Source organism: Xyrauchen texanus, chromosome 17 (assembly GCF_025860055.1).
Source record: "Xyrauchen texanus isolate HMW12.3.18 chromosome 17, RBS_HiC_50CHRs, whole genome shotgun sequence".
NCBI classification, from domain to species: domain Eukaryota; kingdom Metazoa; phylum Chordata; class Actinopteri; order Cypriniformes; family Catostomidae; genus Xyrauchen; species Xyrauchen texanus.
The window spans coordinates 8,316,623-8,337,460 of record NC_068292.1 but is presented as its reverse complement, the minus strand read 5'-3'; the positions used below and the strand labels follow the sequence as shown (position 1 = coordinate 8,337,460).

Here is a 20,838-nt window from a genome sequence, read left to right as displayed (position 1 = left end):
TCTGTCATAACACATTTGTTCTGATGCATGCCGTACGCGCACTCCATTTCTTTGCTTTCCTCCATGGGAAGTAGGTGAAGACGTGGCCATTTTAAGCAGCAAACACTCTTTGAAGTTAATTTAATGAGGAAGAGGTTGTTAATGTCTTAGGGTTAATGTCTCCTTCGGCTTTGTTGTGTGTATTTTTCACCCAGTTTTACAGACTTTATCCACATTACTCTTGCGTTGTCCACTCTCTGATGCTTGCTGATTGGGATATAAAAGTAAAACGTGAAGGCTGTAACTCAGCAGAGGCCTGTTAATTTATATGAGATGTCAGAAGACAACTTTCCCCTCTGTCCGATGTGCAACGACCCTCTTGTACCCCAGTACACCTGGAAATGAGTGGCGGGGGGTTGGTGGATCGCTTTGAGGAACAAACAACAAAACTCTCTCTTCTCCTGCTTGAGGTGCCCTCTCATTTTCCCCATCCCCCCTCCACCCTCTCTCGCAGATAGAGCCAACCTGTCATTAACTTCGGCCTCTAATGGACAGGTGCTGAGGGACCCTGAGGTGCTGTGGTCATTTACGGGACAATAATGATGTCCCCATCCCCCATTTCTATTTCCATTTGTCTTGCATCTCTATTTATAACTTTTTCTTTACTTTAATTTTTATAGTTTTCTTTAATTTCCCTTTTATTTTTTCCCTTCAAACATCTGTGACTTAGCAGTGACTGTACTTCACACAGACAGGATGTATTTACAGCAGGCCTGGTTTGTGATAAAGGTCCACACTGGTCGAGTAAATAGAAACATGATGATATGTTGTACCAATGACTTTTTTAATATTTTGTTGACATATATACATTTTTTTTTAATAAAAATCCATGTGTACAGATCATTGAAACTGCATAGGGTACAGCAGGGCTAAAGCCGCCTCAGGGTAAAAGTCACTTTTGATTAGATTTTTTACCAAAACACTAAATAGCAAAATTGCTAAATTATCCTGATTCACGAGGTCATCATGTGCAAAGTAATAATTGGATCTAAAGAGTTGAATATTAACGTAACTAATAATCTCTGAAATTATCACATACTCTCTCTCTCTCTCTCTCTCTCTCTCTCTCTCTCTCTCTCTCTCTCTCTCTCTCTCTGTACCCTATGCAGTTTCACTGATCTCTACACCTGGATTTTTATTAAAAAAATGTATGTATGTCAACAAAATATTAAAAAAGTCATTGGTACAACATATCATCATGTTTCTCTTTACTCGACCAGTGTGGACCTTTATCACAAACCAGGCCTGCTGTAAATACATCCTGTCTGTGTGAAGTACAGTCACTGCTAAGTCACAGATGTTTGAAGGGAAAAAAAAAAGATATATTGGTGATTAAATCAATATTTTTTCAATAACTGTCCAATAAGTGAAAGGACAGTATTTGGGATAAAAGCCCCCCTGTTGCAGGGGCTAAAGGCCCCTATAAAACACACTAGTTGTCCTTTACAAGTGGTTTGATATGAAGAATGTTCAAAAAGGGCTCACATCGACTGATTCAATCACAATGGAGATTAATTTGTTTATAGAATACTTGAGATGTAATGAAATGTCAAACGTAGTCTCGTAGAATGAACTTTACTATAACTAAATGTTTGCATATGCAGTGCAGCGTTCTACATTTCGTTTCAGTTTCCTGGTGAACTGAACACTAAAGGTGCTATAAAAACTGTGTTTTATTCACTTTCACACAAATCACGAGTACAACAGCTGATTGTGACTTTATAAACATTTAGTTTTCGCTGTAATGCCATGAGACCGAAACTTTTACTCTAACGCAGCACTTTAACGCTTATATTTCAGACTCACCTACATATACACACAAATTCCAACATGATTAGCTTACGCGGTATCTCACCTAATAGAGTGTTGGACTCTGAACTCAAAAGACAGCGGTCAAGTGAGACGAAAGTGTCATAGAAGTGACAAAAAATGATGATGTTGCTTCGTAAAATGGGCTTTTCCTGTTCCATTTGCTTTGTGGACACTATTGGCTCAGTTTAGGTGTTGGTTAAGGGTAAGGATGTCTGTTTTGTGTCTACCTCTCATTTGCTTTTAGGACTATCGGTCAGGTTTAAGTAACAATTTTAGGTTAGGAAGGTATGTTTTACTCATCCCTGTAATTTCACTCGCTTTTGGTGCCCCTCGCTGGACATTTCACTGGGAAACTGCAGTGAAATGTGTGATAAGGCATGTAATTTCATTTTGCAGAAATGTTGCCATGATCACGTAGTATTCAAGAGAACATGCTGAAAATGCCTCAAAATGATTGAAATCAAAATGATTGAAGTGCTCATTTTGAGTCTTAATTTGTTACTCAAAATAGCATCTTGTTGTCTCAAAAAGACTTTGTATAAGTTGACAAATTTGTCATACCAATTGATTATACCAATATAACTATAATTACAAAAATGAGCTTTAATCAAAACAACTTTTCATTATTATTTCTTTTCACACAAATAATGTTGCTTCATTAATATTCAATAAAAAGCTATAGATTTACTGTATATCTTGATCTATATCTTTGCACAGGACTCAAGATACTCTATGCATTTTTAACATATGGATATTATTTCACTTTTGAACAATCACAGATCTTTACACTCATACAGACTGATAAAGTCTGACTCTGTCTGAAGATTCTTATTTGTTTTTGGAATACACATTTGTTTCTGTAACTGTGTATTTTCTTAAACGATTCAGACATCATGAAGGAAATTAACAAAGTGAATTATCATCCATAATCCAAATGCTGACAAGGGGCCCAAATGTACAATTTGTGACGACCTGAAAGGAATTCCTTGTGCTGCAGTCACTGTTCTCAGAACACATGTGCCAGAACTGCTTAAATAAAACAATAAATATACATTGAATCATCAAAATTTCCCATGATCCTATTTTCACAGCCAACACTTTATTCTTTCTATCCAATTGTATGTATCACTGGATTTCGTAAAATGTTTCTAGTATGTGTGGTGACAGCTAGACACATGATTCTTGTCATTCATAGTTCTGGTACATTGGTTTTGATTAAATGGGTGAGTATGGACAGAATGTGTAGTAGTTGAAGGGTTTGGCTGTTGTAACTTGACTGGTGTCCTTGTTAGATGAGGATTAGACCAGTGGTTCTCAACTGATGGGCTGTAGTTCTGTTCTGATAGGGTCGTAGACAGCTTATATAAAAAACAATACTGAATGCAAATAATAATATTGAATAACTATGCATAGATATGGATTTCTAAATACATAAGCTTACCGTTTTTTGAGAAGGAGGATAAAATGCTTCCTATATCTTATGTTGTTTATGCTTAAGGCTGTGTATGGAGTGGTGGTGGCGTGGGGGATTGTCCCTGTAATAATTGCACTGTAAGTCACTTTGGATAAAAGCGTCTGCCAAATGCATAAATGTAAATGTAAATGATAAATGTGTCAAATCAAACTAGAGTATTTTGGCACAAATTCATCCGTCACTTAGTTAAAAGCTAGCCAAACTAGACTAGTCCCAATATGGACATGTTGTGTGACATGCCCTAGTCCAAAAACCATGAACAAAACAATGCCAATAAAAGAAAAAAGTTCAGACTCTGTTAAATACAGTTTAGATGTGGTCACCACTTGGATGTTCAATGTACTATAAAGTCTGAAGCAAAACCGGTACTGTGAGTGGTATTAAAAGTTTTTTCCCTGGGTCATGATTTTAATTGGCTGGGATGTATTTCATGGTTATAGTGATGTAAGCATGTATTTATATCATGTGACGTATTTATAGGCCTGTTGTGGCGTTATTACTAACAGTGTGATGACTTGTGCAGAGTGGAATTTTACACTTTGGATTTGATGACTGTTTGTTTTTATTGTCTGCCTAGTCATGAATCTATTCATCAGAAGTGCAAATGAAGCATCTCATAATTGTATGGTTGCCATTTGTGGAAAACGCTAAAACTATGGACAAATCCAATTATTGCATTTAATAGTATATTGTTTTTGTGATATTATATTTATTTAGGTATTCTTTTTATCAGGCCTAATCTTTCATTTAAAATATACCATAAAAGATGCCTCATAAAAGAAATATGCCATAATGAATAATGAGAATTTTAACAAAATCTTTGAGGAAAAAAATAAATAAAAGAGAGATCTGATGAGTTTGTCAAATATTTTGTAACAGAAAATATTTTCTATTTTCTATATATTCAACTATTTGGCCTGAATGCAAGCAAGTGCAGTGTCTGGCAAGTGGCAACAACAAGTTAAAGCTAAGTAGGATACCTGTCTAGTACAAATATTTTGGTGGAATTACCTAAAAAGTAATTACAGGGGTGTGTTACGTATGGAACTGCAACCAAATAATTATCAAAGACAGCACACAAGTGACAAAAATGCATTTGATCAGTGAAGATTTATATTATAATTTACATTTTTCAAGATGTACTTAAATAGCTAAGTAAACCAGTATGTAAACAAAGACAGTATTTTTATGTATTTTTTTTTTTATTTAAATCTGAAGATGAGGGACTTTGGTCAAACTTTAAGAACAGAAAGTGTATGAGATGCTACAACCACATGTTGATTTATTGTCCCACTATATCGCTGGACAAAATATTTTATGAACAAAAATAAAGTACAAACATAAGACAAATAGAACCAGTGCATACAAAGGCCAGGGTGATGTGTGTCTACAAACATCACAACAGACTCACAGAACAGATGTACTGTACACTGCATCTGCACACATCTCTGTGTAATTTACACAGTCTGAAAACAAACAAGAGAGATCACTTTGGTAACCAGCCCCATATTCTCAATTCTTTATCATTTTGGTATCAGTAACGTGCCACATATAAGTGAGAAAATGCTCAGTCAGTGTCAATCGCACAGCCAGTGTGTGACAGCCAGACTTTTAACTGCTGTTCTTTGGACCACATGTAGATCTGCACATTGGGACATTTGGTTTCCTCTTCAAGTAGTAAAATAAATATCACATATGCCTCTGACACAACACACACACACACATGCGCGCACACACACATGCGCACACACACACACACACACACAAACAAACACACACATTTTGAGGTAAGAGTTGTTGGTAATATATAATATGCCCTTTTGTGTTCATTATATTTTGTGTAGAGCTCAAAGATAATAAATGTTATGTAAAACATGTACACATAGATATGTATCCTCTGACCTCTCCTCTTCCCCCTCTTTAGGAGTACAAAACGCCTTCAACAAAAAGGTCTACGTCTGACCTCAGCCCATAATAAAAATAAACCTGAATGTGGTAAGCTCGTTGCAGTCACACATGAAATCACAGTCAACCGGGACACTATCTACACTTAGAAACTATCCACAAAAGAATGGCAATATAGTAGGAAAAATATATAAAAATTACAATGAATTAACCAGTCATTGTAAACATTATTTTCATGTATTGCTTTAGAAGGATGACATGTGAACAATAAATTAAATAGGTTACATAAACTGAAGTAAACGCAAAGAAGAGGAAATAATATTAAGAAAAAATACTATTAATAAAAGAATATGATTGTCTTTATCATTTGTGTAGGACATACTGGACCACTGATGAACAAGATCAATGTCTTTTAGCCCTGAGCAGTTCAAGTCCCTGAACGTAAAGGCCAAAGCCTGATATCTTTGTGAAGAATTATATACACTTGTGGCTGTCCATTATCTGGCCTAGAGCAAGGCTGTAGTTGGCTAGGTTTCCATGGCCTCCTCTGTCTCCTTTTTAACCTTGATAGGTAGGAGCGGGAGCGGGCTACTACAATGCACCTTGATGACAGAGGCCTCACTGCCAGACTCGCTCAGACAGTATGCAGATAATGGCGGTGATGGGGAGTGGAGGTCTCTTCTAGTGCTACCTTTGTGGTAAGAGGCCTTAAAATCTATCTCCTGCCAAAGCAGCCCAAAAATCTTCTTCTCTGCCATGCTCTCTACATCAAATCCCTCCATTTCTTCTAGCCTGTCAGCATTATCGCTGATGTCGAAATGCTCGATCTCCTCGTTGACACGATTGAGTTCGTCCAGGCTGCAGTTGGGAGAAGGAGAGTTTGCTAAGCAGTAGCCTTTGATGTGGAGCCGCAGGCTGCTGAGGTGGATGTAGTTACGGTGACAATGCGGGCACTGGTGCGGACGGTCTTGCGTGTGCAGGCGTTTGTGCAGCTTGAGATGGACAAACTGAGTAAACTTGGCTGGGCAGATCTTGCATTGGTAGGGCTTTTCACCAGAGTGCAGTCGTAAATGGGTTTTCAAGTTGCTGGTGCTACTGAAGCGCTTATGACACACCTGTGAATTAAAAGCAGAGCTTTAGCATTTGAACAGGGAACTCACTGATCTTTACGGATGGTTCTAGACTGCTTATTACTAAAGGGAGGCTTATTACCTGGCATTCGTGGGGTTTCTCTCCTGTGTGGACCAAATAGTGTTTCTGCAGGTGGGCAAGCTGGGTGAAACCTTTATTGCAGGTCTGACACTTAAAGGGTCGCTCACCGCTATGGACTCGGAGGTGCACCTGAAAATAAAGGCAGGTAAGCAAGGAACAACTAGCTGTTCTTATACTGATATGTAGTACATGCATTTTATGACATGGGAAAAAGAAGTTTCATGGTTCTCCTGCATACTTTGAGATTGGACAGTTGACCAAATGTCTTGCTGCAGACATTACACTCATATTTGATCTTCCCGTTCTGTTTTTTCAATGGGTAATCTAGGCTTTTGTAGCCTGTGGAGCCTCGGTTAATCTTGCTGAGGTCGATAGCCTCATCCTCTGAGCGAATGGTACCCAAAAGAGCTGAGGTAGGCTTAATAGGAAGACGACCTGTAGAGGCTGCAGAACCAGCTGTTGGGGAGCCACCGGCAGCAGCATAGGGTTGCCCATGTCCATGAAGTGGTTTGGCTTTCAGAGAAGTAGCCGCAGAGAAGGCACTGGTGGCCGCTGGGAGCAGGATGTCTCTGGGAGCCGGAGAATCTGGTAGTGGAAACTGTCGGCCACCCTCAGATGGAAGCATTCCAGGTGGGAAGGGTACATGTGGGGGTACCAAGCTGCTGTAAAAGGGGTACATGTGTGGGAACATACCCCCCAAAGAAGGTGACCCAGCTAAACTACTAACAGGGTAGTGGGGCATGAGGTAGCGTGAATAGTGCGGGTTGGAGTAGAATGACATCCGGCCTGCTGGTGAGTAGCCAGGGTAGTGGCCCAGGCCACGACTGTAGAGAGCTGGAGAGAAGGAGAGCAGGGTGTCTCTTTGTTCAAGGGATGCTGATGTAGGACTGCTTTCAGGACTGCTCACAGGACTGCTGTGCACTGAGGGACATGGCGTCAATGAAAACTGTCTGTGAGAGCGTGTCGGGAGGCCGAACGCTGTGCTACTCTTCAAGAGATCCTCGTTCAGGGGGAGACGGAGTGGGTAGACAGCACTTGGGTAAAGAGGGCGATCTGGGATGTTGGGGCAACTGGGACAAGTGGGAAGGGGTCTGCTGGGTTCTTGCAGGACGTCCTTCAAAATCTCAGAAACGCTGTGATCTCTTTTAACTGGGTTCTTCACTTCAGTTGCTTGCTGCTTGGCTTCAATCAGGCTCTGTTCTGTCAACAAACAATAAAACAACATCAGGGATTTCCTCATTGCCTTACATTTATTTCTACTGGTCTCGCTGTTTGTGATTTGTTTTAGATTTATTTCTTGTCAAGGAGCACAAATACATCCAATTCCAGTCCAATTTTTATTTTGAGGTACATAGCAGGTATATTGTCCCAGAGCACATAGCTCTCCTCAAACCAAGTTCCAACAAAGCACCCCAGTGGTTCAATTAGTGTGACAGTTTGACAAATTATCTTGTGTTAGGGTCTACAGACAGGATGTGAGGCCTGACAGCCGCCCCGGTCAGGGTGGGATGGATGCACTGATACTATCTAATGGGGTTCACTGAGTGGCTGTGGAGGGACTGATGGTGTCCTGCTAATAGGACCTTACAAATGCCAAGAGTAAGTTTGGAGCACAAGAAATAGAAATAAACCTTGTGTAAATTGTCAGCTTTATGCTAAGATAAAATGCTATTTTTTTATGTTACCAGACGCGATCATATTTTTTATCAAGAAAATTCACGGATGGATCATAATTGATTTTTTCTATTAAGATCTTTGATATTAGGGCAGAAATCATATTCTTTATAATAATTTTGATATTGTTTTCCTGTAAAAATATCTAATAATCCTTAAAAGAAGATGAGTTTGATTGATCTTGTTTTAGAACAACACTGCATACAATATTTATGTTTTTCAGAGAATGTATTTTTAACATTTGTAGGCTATTTTGTCTTACTGTACTGGCAGATTTTTTATAGTCAAAACAAGTGAAAAATCTTCCAGTGCTGAAGAAGTAATCCAAAGTATTTAGAATATGTTACAAATTAAATTTACAGCATGTATTCTATAATCTGTAGTGGAATACATTTCAAAAGCAACCCTCCCAACCCTGAATATACCCATAATTCAATCCTACCCCCACCCTCCCACCCACATTTGATGAAAAGTGGAAAGCTAATTACAAAATTACTTTCCCATATACAGTATCTTAAATACTTCACTGTTAATCTCCTTAAAAAGGATGTAAACAATTAAATAACTTCCTGCTTCCTGTTCACTGAATGTTCACAGGGTTAATTGTGTAGAATTCAAGTGTGAGTACAAGTGTGCGCATGAAAGGTATCCCTCAAAGATCTACCATACACTCTACTCCCCTATCCTTCTGTCCCAGCAGCTACGTGTAAACACACCGAGAGGTTATCAGTTCTCCCTTCCCACCTCTCTTCCACAGATAGTACCAGCTCTGTTCCTCCCCAGGGAGCTTGCCAAAAACAAACAGCCAGCGATCACAGAGATATCAATCTGTCAGCACAGCCCTGCTGCCAGGAAGTTCAGCTAGTCAATGGAGATGCTATTTCTTTCTTTAGTTTTTTGTTCTTACTAGCCTCTGCTCTCTCTTGAAGTGGCAAACAAATAAACAATTTTTCCAAAAAACTAAACTAAACAAAAAACCTCCAATACTTTCTGAGGCAGCATGACAAAGGAACGAAGGGACTCAAAATATATTTTGGCTGAATTGTGCTGTCAATTTACCCAATAAAAAAAAAGATTCCTGCCTAAGCTTTTCTAAATAAATCTCATGTGGGAGGTTGTTTGAGTCATATCAGCACATTCTATTAGATTGAGTCATCCACTTGGTTTCTTTGGGACTGCTCCTGTTCTGCTTTGAGACACAGGGGCAGCTCAACCTCCCTCTGGTTGTAGGTAGATGGATTGAAGTCATGAGTCAGTAGGTGTAATTACAGACTTGTCTCTCTCTCTCTCTCTGTGTGTGTGTGTGTTGAGCTCAAGGGGTCGGCTGCATCCAGTGGCCCCAGGGCATGCGCATGACACTAGGGCGAGGAGTCACACTGGCTGGACTGTTCACCTACCTATAATCTCCCCCTCTCCTCCGTATCAATCTTTCCCTCTGTCTCGTCACTTTAGCTTTGAGACTTTTATTGCAGGTTTAGTATGTTGGGCAAAACAAACCTTTGCCTAGGCTTTCATGTTTAAAGAGCCTCTTCAACTGTAACAGTGAATCCTATTCTTTGTAATTAGTCTGAACAAAAACACGGCAGAGGAAGAGTGGCTTAAAGAATGCCGATCATAGTAGAGATGAAAGAGAAGTGGCTGTTGTGTTTGAACATAGCTTACAGGTTCTATCTCTAGTGGGCATGTTTTTCCTTGACTTTAACTGAGATAAGACAAAAGAGGAAATCTGTCCAAGTCTATGACATCCACACATAGAGAGACATCAAATATTTATATTTCTGTGAACTTACTGAGTTTCTGCATCATAATCTCGCCTGAGGCAGGGTAGTTGAGACGGTGAGCGAATTCAGGGCAGTACCACACCAGCAGCTCCTGTTCTGCAGGAATGGCCTTCACCGTGTAGAAATAGATGTTCATGCCGTTTTGGCAGGCAGCAAGGTTCTGTTCCTGCTGGGAGTGAGCTGGATTTACATAACGCATCCAGTTGCTCTTCTCCTCATCAAGACCATCCACAAAATGATGGAACTCTCCATTTGAGTATATCTGCAAAATAAATAAAGAAGATGTCTTTATTACAATGATCTTTTCTCGAGTCCTCCAGTTTGGTTCTTATGTCTCAGACAAGTACGTTTTGCTCTTATAAAGTCACACACTGAGTCAGAAAACACACCCACACTAATATTCACAGCTTCAGAGTATCCATCCTGTCAACTAAAACCCATGTCTCGTTATGAGCTCTCTGATGCAGTCTGAAGTGTTGTCTTAGGTTTGTTAGGGGGACGCCTGTCTCGGTGAGTTGTTTACACTAAGCTCGCAAGTTCCATGAACACTTTCAAGACGTCACAAACCAGGTTTCCCTCTGATATGTCAATACCATGCTTCCGCTACTGTCTGAACTCTCGCCAATGACTCTGCAATCATCTGTCGAGCAACATGTGGTAAGAGACTGATGGTACTACAGGAAAGTATGATCATCAATGCTGCAATTAATTGGTAATGATCAGAATTGTTCCACTTGGGAATCTTTGATTCAGCAGCAATATGGAAGTGACAGAAAATAAGTAAATTGAAAACTAGAGCTGGTTGACTTTGCACTTTCTCCTTGACGACAGCTGCAGGTGACAGCTGGGGTTCGAGCGAGAGAATGCATCCTGTGATGTGGCCCTCTGTGTGATTGCTGATAGGAACTGTTTTGAGGCTTGGCACCAGTGAATGAGGCAAAAAACGCCTGGAATTTTTTTGGAAAAATGTAAATAGTTTTGGTTCTGTAGAAGTTACAATGTTTATTCCTGTGCTCCAGGACTCCAAAGACATGAACAAACTGTTTTCCAGAGGAAATTTGCTTAGCTTTTATTTATTTGTGTGTGATTTCAATAAATATTTGAGTGATTCAATTTCCGTTTTATTTTTTCATTTGTCTTTATGGTCCCATAACTTATTTTACATTCAGGTGACATCAATGCAACACAAATATGCTGAAAGTCCAATTTGTCTTGAAAAAAAAAGAGGTGTGTCAATTGTCTGTGCACAACAGGGTTGATGTTTTACAAGCTTTTTTAGTAAATAAAACCAGACGGAAAATGAATTGTAAAAATGCCCTTAGGTCTTAAAGGGTTAATGGTAGTGACACATGTAATGCCTTAATGTGATACTTTTCTCTTTTCAAACACTCTGACCTGTATATTCACGGCAGCAGAACTGCAGAGTCATTCAGGACTTCCTGTCACACACACTCAGAGCACTGCACAGTCAAATACAGATGACGCTTCATGGAACGAATCTCTGCACTCTTAAGTCATTCAGCACCCATGCAGCAATGCAGTTCCCAAAACAGCAGATCTTTACTCAGCAGTTTCTGTGTGTAAACTCACATAACCTTCTACCCCATGATGTCACACAGGAAGTCAGTCAGTGGAACAGGAAGTGACACCATATTTGTTTCTTCTTTTTCTTTTCTACTCCCACTTTATTGAAAGCTTCTGAAACAAAACAACTCACCCGCCAGAAGTACTTTCTGTTAGCTTCTTTAGGGACGTCTTCTGCAGTGTAATTTTCTCCCACTAGGGGGCCAAAGCGAGTGCCTTTGGGGATGTATTCTCTGCTTACTACTCCAATAACCTGCTTAAAATAGAGGAAAAACAGATTGTAAGGAAGTTTACTGTGCATAAGTTTGCTCTTTCTCATCTGAGGTTCAGATTTAGGTGGATAAACATTATGTTCTTAATTGAAAATTACATTAGTAAGTGTCTGAGAGAGAATTGCATGTTAGTTAGCCAGATGTGCACACTTGAAAGGCATGGAGCCATGCCTTTCTTCACCCATCACCTCTCTTGACAACCACAGGAAGTCAAAGGTCATCAAGGTCACATCCTAAGGCTGAGAGAGACTACTCGTTTGTCCTGCCTCACCTCTCATTAACCACACAGACACTACTGAAGTTATTGGCAAACATCAAATCATACAGGTGCTTTCTTTGAGATAACCTTAATATAGACTTATTTGTTTACATTTTCTGTGCCAATTTTTGGGGAAATTTGTGGCATTCTGCAGAGTGGATCTGACTTCACCCTAAAATTTCTCTTTTATCTCACGGTAACAAACATCCCTCTACACAAGCTCTCACAAAGAGTGATTACAAGCACTTATTAAGCACTTCCTATCAATGCGCTCTCATCATCATAATCTTCCTCTGCATGCACATGACTTAACTCACTCTCATCCTGTTTTAACCTTAGGTGCTTCTTGAAGAAAGAGCCTAAACTCTTTATCACCTCATAAATACGTGCTCATAAAGGGGGCTCTCTTTTTTCTCACAGGAAGAGATAAGACGGACAGAGCAACTGATGAGAAAATCTATAAACCTGTTCCAATTGATCTAGAAACACTTTCAAAATAAGAGGCTAATCCTATGCAAAGCGCTGACCGTCATTAGCGCAGGAAAGGTGGAAAGTAGTGTGTTTGTGGATTGTCTTGGGCACAGACACAGCAGTCTGCTGCAGATAAAACGCTTGTGATAGATGGCAAAGTGCTCGCCTCTCAACTTTTGCACTCTAGTGCTTGAGGTGCTTGTCATGTGGCGCTCTGATGTATGGATGTTTGCGTTAGCCTAGTAACAATGTGACTAGAGCTTATTAAACACACTCACACAGAGAGAGACAGACAGGAACTCTTTTCAAGAAAACAACTTTAAAAAGCTCTGCTGACAGCATAGATAAAAAAGATTAATACCACTTGTGTGATGAGTAGGTGCGGCTTTATGGAGACACTGTTTAAACACAAATTACAACCAACTCTCTCTTCTAAAGTCGATACTTTAAGGTGGGCTTGCAGATTTACTGGACATGGAGTTTTTATTAGCAGATGGCACACACAACTGCAGTTGTAATATGCAAGTGGCGCATTTAAAAAAGGATGCCTTCAGGCCATGAGTGTCGTACCTCTTTGGAGTCCTGCGGGTGTTTGAAGGCCAGGTTTCTGGGTAACGACTCCTCAGCCCGGGTGAGGTCCACACTCTCTGGGGGATCCTCCCAGGTGTGGTCCTTCACAATGTATGTGCATTTCTCCTCAAACTCTGCCTCCGTCCATTTTGTCATGTCTACATCTTGTATGTCCATCTTGAGCTCCTCATTGTCAGTGGTGTAGGTTGCTCCCTCCGTAGTCAACATGGCCGAGCTGTGATCAGAGGCAGCCTGAAAAAAGAAAATGAATCAGGGTTAGATGTGTTGAATGATCAGATGGTGTATGAGAACTAGGGAACTCAACATTATCAATTTTTGCCACTACAAATGATATTAGCAGCATGGAGTTGAACAATTTGAGTACAAATGATCTATGTTATTGCAGCATGATTTGAGAATTTTCTACTTGTGTGCTTTAATGGGAGCAAGAAAAATCGGACCTTTAGTTTATGTGCTTAATGTCACAGATCGGCTAATTTAATTAATTTGATAGTGACCTAGAAATAGTGGGAATCTGAAATATTTCTTAAGTTCACATCATAACATATCGTTGTTTACATTTAAATAAAGAAATGTAAAACTGCCTTGTTAATTACATGTTAAGAATAGATTTTGTGTCACAGAATTTCAGTGTGGACAATGTGAACTCATATAATCCAAAAATCGTCCATTTCAAAACATAGAATTATGAATTACTAAACATATAATACCTGAATACCTTTGCCTAAATTATTCCTGGATTGTTCAGATAACAATAAAACAGAGGAAAGCAAACTATTTCTATGTAGAGCAGCTGAAGTGCTCTTAAAAGTAAATAAAAGACAACAGCCATCCCGTTCATAAGGTCAGGACAGATCCCAATCTCTCTCTCTCTCTCTTCTCATTGCCCTAATCTCTCGTAGCTCTTCCCCTCTCCCTGTTTTCTCCCGTGTGGAAAAAAGTCACAAACAGAGGAAAACGGAGGAAGGAAGTTCCGTCTGCATCTGAATGTAGCTAAAATTGGAATCAGAGTGGCAGAGTAACGGAACCATTCATCCCAGAGAATGTGTGTGTGTGTGTGTGCGTGTGTGTGAGCGTGTATTTATCACTTTGTGGGGACCAAATGTCCCCATAAGGATAGTAAAACTCGAAATTTTTGACCTTGTGGGGACATTTTGTCGGTCCCCATGAGGAAAACAGCTTATAAATCATACTAAATTATGTTTTTTGAAAATGTAAAAATGCAGAAAGTTTTCTGTGAGGGTTAGGTTTAGGGGATAGAATATAAAGTTTGTACAGTATAAAAACCATTATGTCTATGGAAAGTCCCCATAAAACATGGAAACACTACGTGTGTGTGTGTGTGTGTGTGATTAAGAGCAACAAAAGGCAAGTCATTTTTATTTGTATAGCAGTTTTCACAACACAAAACGCTTCAAAGCAGCTTTACAGGAAATCATGCATTAACAAAAATGAAACTGTAATATCTATTAAGTCTTAGAGTGATCATTATGTAGTTTGATTAAATATGATTTTAAATTGAGTATAAAAATATATAGTACCCCTGTGAGCAAGCTGAAGGCGACTGTGGCAAGAAACACAAAACTCCATAAGATCTTGGTTAATGGAGAAAAATAATCTTGGGAGAAACCAGACTCAATGTGGGGGCCAGTTCCACTCTGACTAAACAACATGAATATAATGCCAATATTAGTTATTTATGTGCAAGTCATGTTTTAAAATTAGTAAACTTATTAAGTGTGAAGGGTCAGGGTTTAAACATCGATTTTGTATGAATTGTAAAATGAATGACTTTGAAGTTCATCCTGGATTAACTGCAGAAGTTCACATAGATGCAATTGTCCTTGTTAATTGGCCTTTCTTCTGGGATAAACTTTTTCCATTTGGACTTGAAGTAACAAAACCAAACATCAAACATACCAAAAGCATAACTTGTAGGTGACCTATCATATCTGAAACTATTCTGCTCAGAGAATGTTCATCTGAACATGCTAAACTGATCAAACGTATAATCGTTTCAAGCTAATATAAAGATACATAGACACACTTCTTCTGTTGGTTCTTATAGCGACAAATGATCTTAATTTATTTCATTCATTTTAAGCCACACTGAATGAATAAGATTTCAGACCGTGTATTAAAAATGAAATATTTGAGTTTTATAAGGTCTTTTTAAACAAAATATTAAAAAAGAAAAACATAAGACGTGTCCTAAACTAACCTACTAACTCAAATAAACAATAAGATCTTATTTCAATAACTATAAAGCTCACAGACTGTATTCAAAATGTTTTGATAAAGAATAATTGAAAAGAATAGCTTTAAAAGAAATAAAACTATAACAGTATTTTTATTTATTAATTTTTATTAAAAAAAGGTATTTGTTTTTTTGTGATAAATACGTTTTTGCATAGAACAGCTGTCGATCAGAAAAAAAAATTCTGAAACATAAAAACTCAACATTAACAAAAAGGGAAAAATATTTTATAAACAAAAACATTATTCAAAAATCAAATGTATAGATGCTTCAGTCCATCTATTGAAAACATAATACTTAACAATATTATATTTACTGAAAGGATAAAGATGAATTTCTATTAAAAAAAAAGTTATATATATATGGCTACAAAGTGGCATCTGAAAATTATAATAATTTGCATACAAATAATGAGATTAATTAGAACGCACAAATTAAACTGTTGTTCCTTACAACAGCAAACCACCACAGCATAATTAAAGACAGCTTTTCTGTAATATTACATTTTACATAAATAAATCAATCATAATAATAAAAAAATCTATTAATTCCAATGTAGCAAAGTAAAAATATTTGACATGTTTGACACAGAAAAAAAAGCATGAAATCACAGAAACTGCTACAGACCAAAATTCAGAAAAATAAGTCTTACCAGGAGGTTCTGGTCCCAGCCACACATAAAGGCTGTGTGTGATCTCTCCCCTGAGTGTGTGTGTGTCTGTGTGTATGGGACAGGTGCAGTTCACAGTTCTTCTGTCCCACTGCTAGTCCAGATGGTAAGTGACTCTCCTATGAGTGCCTGAGATTGACTGACTGCCTGAGCATGTTTGTCTGACTTGTTGAAGGCAGTCTGGCTCCTCCCACTTTTACGTCACTAACTCCACCCTCACAGTACAATGATCTAACAATTGCTCCACTGCTTCACTCATTCAGTGTCTCACTGACACACAAACACACACACATTCTGAAACACTAAATTACAATTCAAATGCAGCAGAACTCGAAACAATCTCTGTTGTACACTTTATAAGCATTTTTTTTGCTTTTATTGATTAAAATGGCATATCTACTTTATTTCTACATTATCCTTATTTCCAAAAAATTCCACCCTGTTTTCCTTTTCCAGAGTTATTTGTAATTCTATTCACAGAAACTCACTTGTAATTTGCATGCTACATTTTACTACCATTTACTTTTACATAAAAAAGCAAGGACTAACAGTTACACTAAACTACCAATAGTCAGACCTCCCAGACTGGAATTTGTTTAGAACACAGACTCCTCACACAAGAAATAAATTGTCCAAAATGGTCCTTGGAATATTGAGACACACAAAACCATGCTATTTTGACACAAAGCCCCAGAGGTGAGGTCTTGTTTGAAGAGGAAAGTGAACATGTTGATCCGTCTTCCCCTCGCTTGCTCTCTTCCTGTGAAGGAAGGATGTCCTGTGACGGTGACTCAATGACTAGTGCTGTTTACTGGGAGCTGGGTGACGTCTCTGTTCCTCTTGTGACCCCCTTTCACAGCCCTTCCCGCCACACCTGCACTCTCTGGTGCATTTTTCAACCCAAACAGCACTCCTGCAAAGTCATATGAACATCACTGCCGAGTAAGATCTTCACTGTGTTAATGCATGTTGATCAACCTAAAAATTATAGAATCATCTCCATAAACAATAATACAAAAACAGTGGCCATAAGAAACTGAATAATGGAAAAAGTTGAAACTGTGGCTCTGTGCCACTTTCAGCACAAGCTCATGACAAATCGTAAAAATTTGTATGAGATGGTGAAATCATAAAATATTGTACGAATTGTCTCATACAAAAAATTTACAACTTTTAATAAACGTTGATTTGTTTATTTTTCTTTAGGGGTTTAAAGGCATACTGTATGTTTTTGAACAAGCCAACAGGTCTGCTGTTTGAGCTTTACAGTCAACAACAACCATTGCAGCAACAGCTAGCTTGAGTTTAGTTTAGGAATACCTGGTGGAAGACAAAGCGAGTGTTTGGAAAATCATTATTTTAGAAATTCCATTTGGTGGCTCTAGTGGTGCAGAAATTCCACTTTTCAGTTGTAACGTGAAAATAAAGAAGTAACGATGAAAAGCAAAGGATTTTCACCTGTCCCTCAGCAAACATACGGCAAAACACTCATTACACACACACATAGAAGAAACACTCTCACCCACCCGAAATGAGCTGGTGACAAAGAGCTGACCACATCAGTCGCAGCCTACTATTTCCTGGCAGAAGATTGTTCTAGCCCCAAGGGCTGCCCAGAACCCACTCAGAAACCCACCACAATCTGGTCCACAGCTGCTTAGATGAAACTAGTCAAATAAGATGGCCAGGAAGGACCAGCACCAAAACAAAGAAATTCACCTTTAAACAAACAGTTAGAATTGGACAGCTGTGAGCAACCTAGATATGAGAGAAGACAGTTTGTCTGGGCCAAGGCCATCACTGGCCATCACTGCTGAGATCCTAAGAGCCTTAGAGCCCATAAAAGGGCTGAACCCTCCAGGGCTTGATCAGTCACCTTCTCTTTCTCTGGAAAAGTTGAGGCCAGGGGGTAGGGAGGACTCTCTCCACGCTGAAGTCAAATTTAAATGGACCTTTTTACTGTCCATATAAAGGGTTTAATGTGGCCTGAAAGAAAACCAGCAAAACAATAGTGGGCAGAGGAACATCAACAGCACTGTTAGTTTTACAGAGAGCTCAGAACATGCCTACACCATAGAGGAAGAGAGGAGAAGTGATAGGGGGGGCTTCTTCAACTTTGGGCCATTTCTTATCCCAGGGGTTGATTTACATCCAAAAAAAAATATTTCAACCTTTTTCCTTTTGATATATGAGAGTTTTATAAAAAAAAACTGATTTGGAAACTTTTAATCAGGTCTTTGGTACTTTTTAAATGCCATTTATTTCTAGATTTGGCTGTTTTAGCATTGTTTCAGATCCAGACTTTCAATATTAAACTATGAAAATATATTATACAAATATAAATGACTGCATGCTTTAAAATATTATAATCTAAATAAAGAGTGAATTAAACATTTGAATATTTATTGTGTAAAAATGATTTCTATAATTTTTTCAGAAATGTGTGCTGACTCACAGCCATCATTTCCACCACACCAAACAATTTTGCCTCTGATATTTTTTTGTAAGCGTACTTGTTAACCAAGTCAACAAACGTGTCAGTGAAGAGCATGCTTGAGATAAAATATGCAATGAAAAAACGAAATATCAACTGTGAGTAAAGTATTTTTATTTTGGACATCATTTCCAATTGTCATTTTGGCAAATGAATTGGTGTGTATTTAGGATACATAAAGTTTGGCTATGAAATTATCCATATGTAGACAAAGGAGTCAATATAACAATATTATTTATAAAAAAAAAAAAAAAAACAGAAAAAAAAAAACATCTCAGTTCAGTTGGTCCTTAAAATGCAAGTGGATGGTGATTCAACATTTGAACCTCCAAAAATCACAGACAGTCAGTATAAACAAAATCCATACGACTCCAGCTGTTAAAGTAATGTCTTCTAAAGTGTCACGATCACTTTTGCTGCAAAATAGATAAATATTTAAGTACTTCTTAACTATAATCCAACACTTAGTGTAAGCTCCATGCAAGGGTGGAGTTCACATGGTCTCTCGTGTGACGTGTGCATGTTGGCATGATACAGACATAATCTCACCCTCTCCACTCGTATGGGACATCCAGGATAAGCACCCTTACGAAAATCGAGAGTTCATGGCAAATTTGCCGCAGACTTGACGCAAATTCGCCACTGATAATATTCATATGCAAATGAGCTTTGCGACAAACTTGCGGCGAATTGTCCATTGTTTCCAAAGCTTTGTCGGAGGTTCTCTATTAACGATGAAGAGCTGCATATTTCTGGCAAACATTTGCGGCGAATCAAAAGCTCATTTGCATGTGAAAATAACAAATGGCAAATTTGCGACATAAATTCACAATTGTATAGCACAATCTTGGAATTGCAGTAATAAAGTTGCAATTGTACGAAGTAAAGTCACAATTGTGAGATAAACTCTACAGTCAGAATTACCTTTTTATTTTTTTATTCTGACTAAAGACAGAGACTGTCTTTGAGGACATATACATGAAGTTGAAGTCAGAAGTTTACATACACTTAGGTTGAAGTCATTACAACTAATTTTTTAACCACTCCACATATTTAATATTAGCAAACTATAGTTTTGGCAAGTCATTTAGGACATCTACATTGTGCATGACACTAGTAATTTTTCCAACAATAGTTTACAGACAGATTGTTTCACATTTAATTGACTATATCACAATTCCAGTGGGTCAGAAATTTACATACACTAAGTTAACTGTGCCTTTAAGCAGCTTGGAAAATTCCAGAAAAGTCTTTAGACAATCAGCTTCTGATAGGAGGTGTACTGAATTGGAGGTGTTCCTGTGGATATATTTTAAGCCCTACCTTAAAGCTCAGTGCCTCTTTGCTTGACAACATGGCAAAATCAAAAGAAATCAGACAAGACCTCAGAAAAACAATTGTGGACCTGGTCTGGTTCATCCTTAGGAGCAATTTCCAAATGCCTGAATGTACCATGTTCATCTGTACAAAAAATCAATCAATCAATCAATCAATCAATCAATCTATCTATCTATCTATCTATCTATCTATCTATCTATCTATCTATCTATCTATCTATCTATCTATCTATCTATCTATCTATCTATCTATCAGTGACGTGCGGTGATGTCTTAAAGAGGCTAGGCACTGAGTTATGAAAGCCAGATTACCTGATTGTTTAATATAATAATAATACGTAATAACAGTGAACGTTAAGCACAAGCGCAGCATATCAACAAATGTACAAATCAGGATGTATATAGTGTGTACTCTCTCTCTCTCTCTCTCACACACACACACGCGCGTAAACAGTGAACGTTACGCACAAGCGCGGCATATCAAGAAATGTACAAATCAGGATGTATATCGTGAATTCTCTCTCTCTCTCTCTCTCTCTCTCTCTCTCTCTCTCTCTCTCTCTCTCTCTCACACACACACACACACAAGCGCACAGCCACATATCCAATCTTTTCTTACATACCAATCAGTTTGAAATGATCGGATAAGTTGTGGGCCCTTTTGCTGTACTAGTCCATCTAAGGCTGGCGTAGACCTCCCTCTTGCAATTAACTCCTATTTGGAATTAAAATCGAGCTTGGAAAAATTTCTTAATTCCGTGATTACGGCTGGTGCTGTCATTTTGAATTTTGCGGGGATTAGGCATGGCTACGCTAGCTGTGGTGTAATGACGTTAGCTACGCAAATGTCCAGGAATATCTTGATTTTAATTGGTCCATGTCTGATACGTAACGGAGATGATTACGGGCATAACATATTTACGTCAAAAGGCACAGCAGATTTGTGCTTTTTGCCGTACGTGATAAAGAATACAGGATCGAAGTGCGCATGCGCAACATGGGTTTT

The 20,838-nt window shown here is 38.5% G+C and overlaps 1 protein-coding gene across 3 annotated transcripts; it reads right to left on the bottom strand.

The window, feature by feature from the left end:
• Positions 1 to 4,550: 4,550 nt before the first annotated feature.
• LOC127658014 (PR domain zinc finger protein 1-like) lies at positions 4,551 to 16,132 on the bottom strand. Of its 3 annotated transcripts, none has more exons than XM_052147076.1 (7): positions 15,984 to 16,132; positions 13,054 to 13,305; positions 11,615 to 11,737; positions 9,907 to 10,159; positions 6,681 to 7,642; positions 6,443 to 6,571; positions 4,551 to 6,345 (listed from the first exon to the last, which is right to left on the bottom strand). In XM_052147076.1, exons 1-7 carry the CDS (start codon positions 16,008 to 16,010, stop codon positions 5,758 to 5,760), a joined length of 2,334 nt encoding a protein of 777 aa, XP_052003036.1. In that variant the 5' UTR covers positions 16,011 to 16,132; the 3' UTR covers positions 4,551 to 5,757. The 3 variants fall into 3 exon arrangements, with proteins under 3 accessions (XP_052003036.1, XP_052003037.1, XP_052003038.1); XM_052147077.1 differs by having other exon boundaries at positions 11,615 to 11,734; XM_052147078.1 differs by lacking the exons at positions 11,615 to 11,737; positions 13,054 to 13,305; positions 15,984 to 16,132 and adding an exon at positions 11,293 to 11,426.
• Positions 16,133 to 20,838: the final 4,706 nt, after the last annotated feature.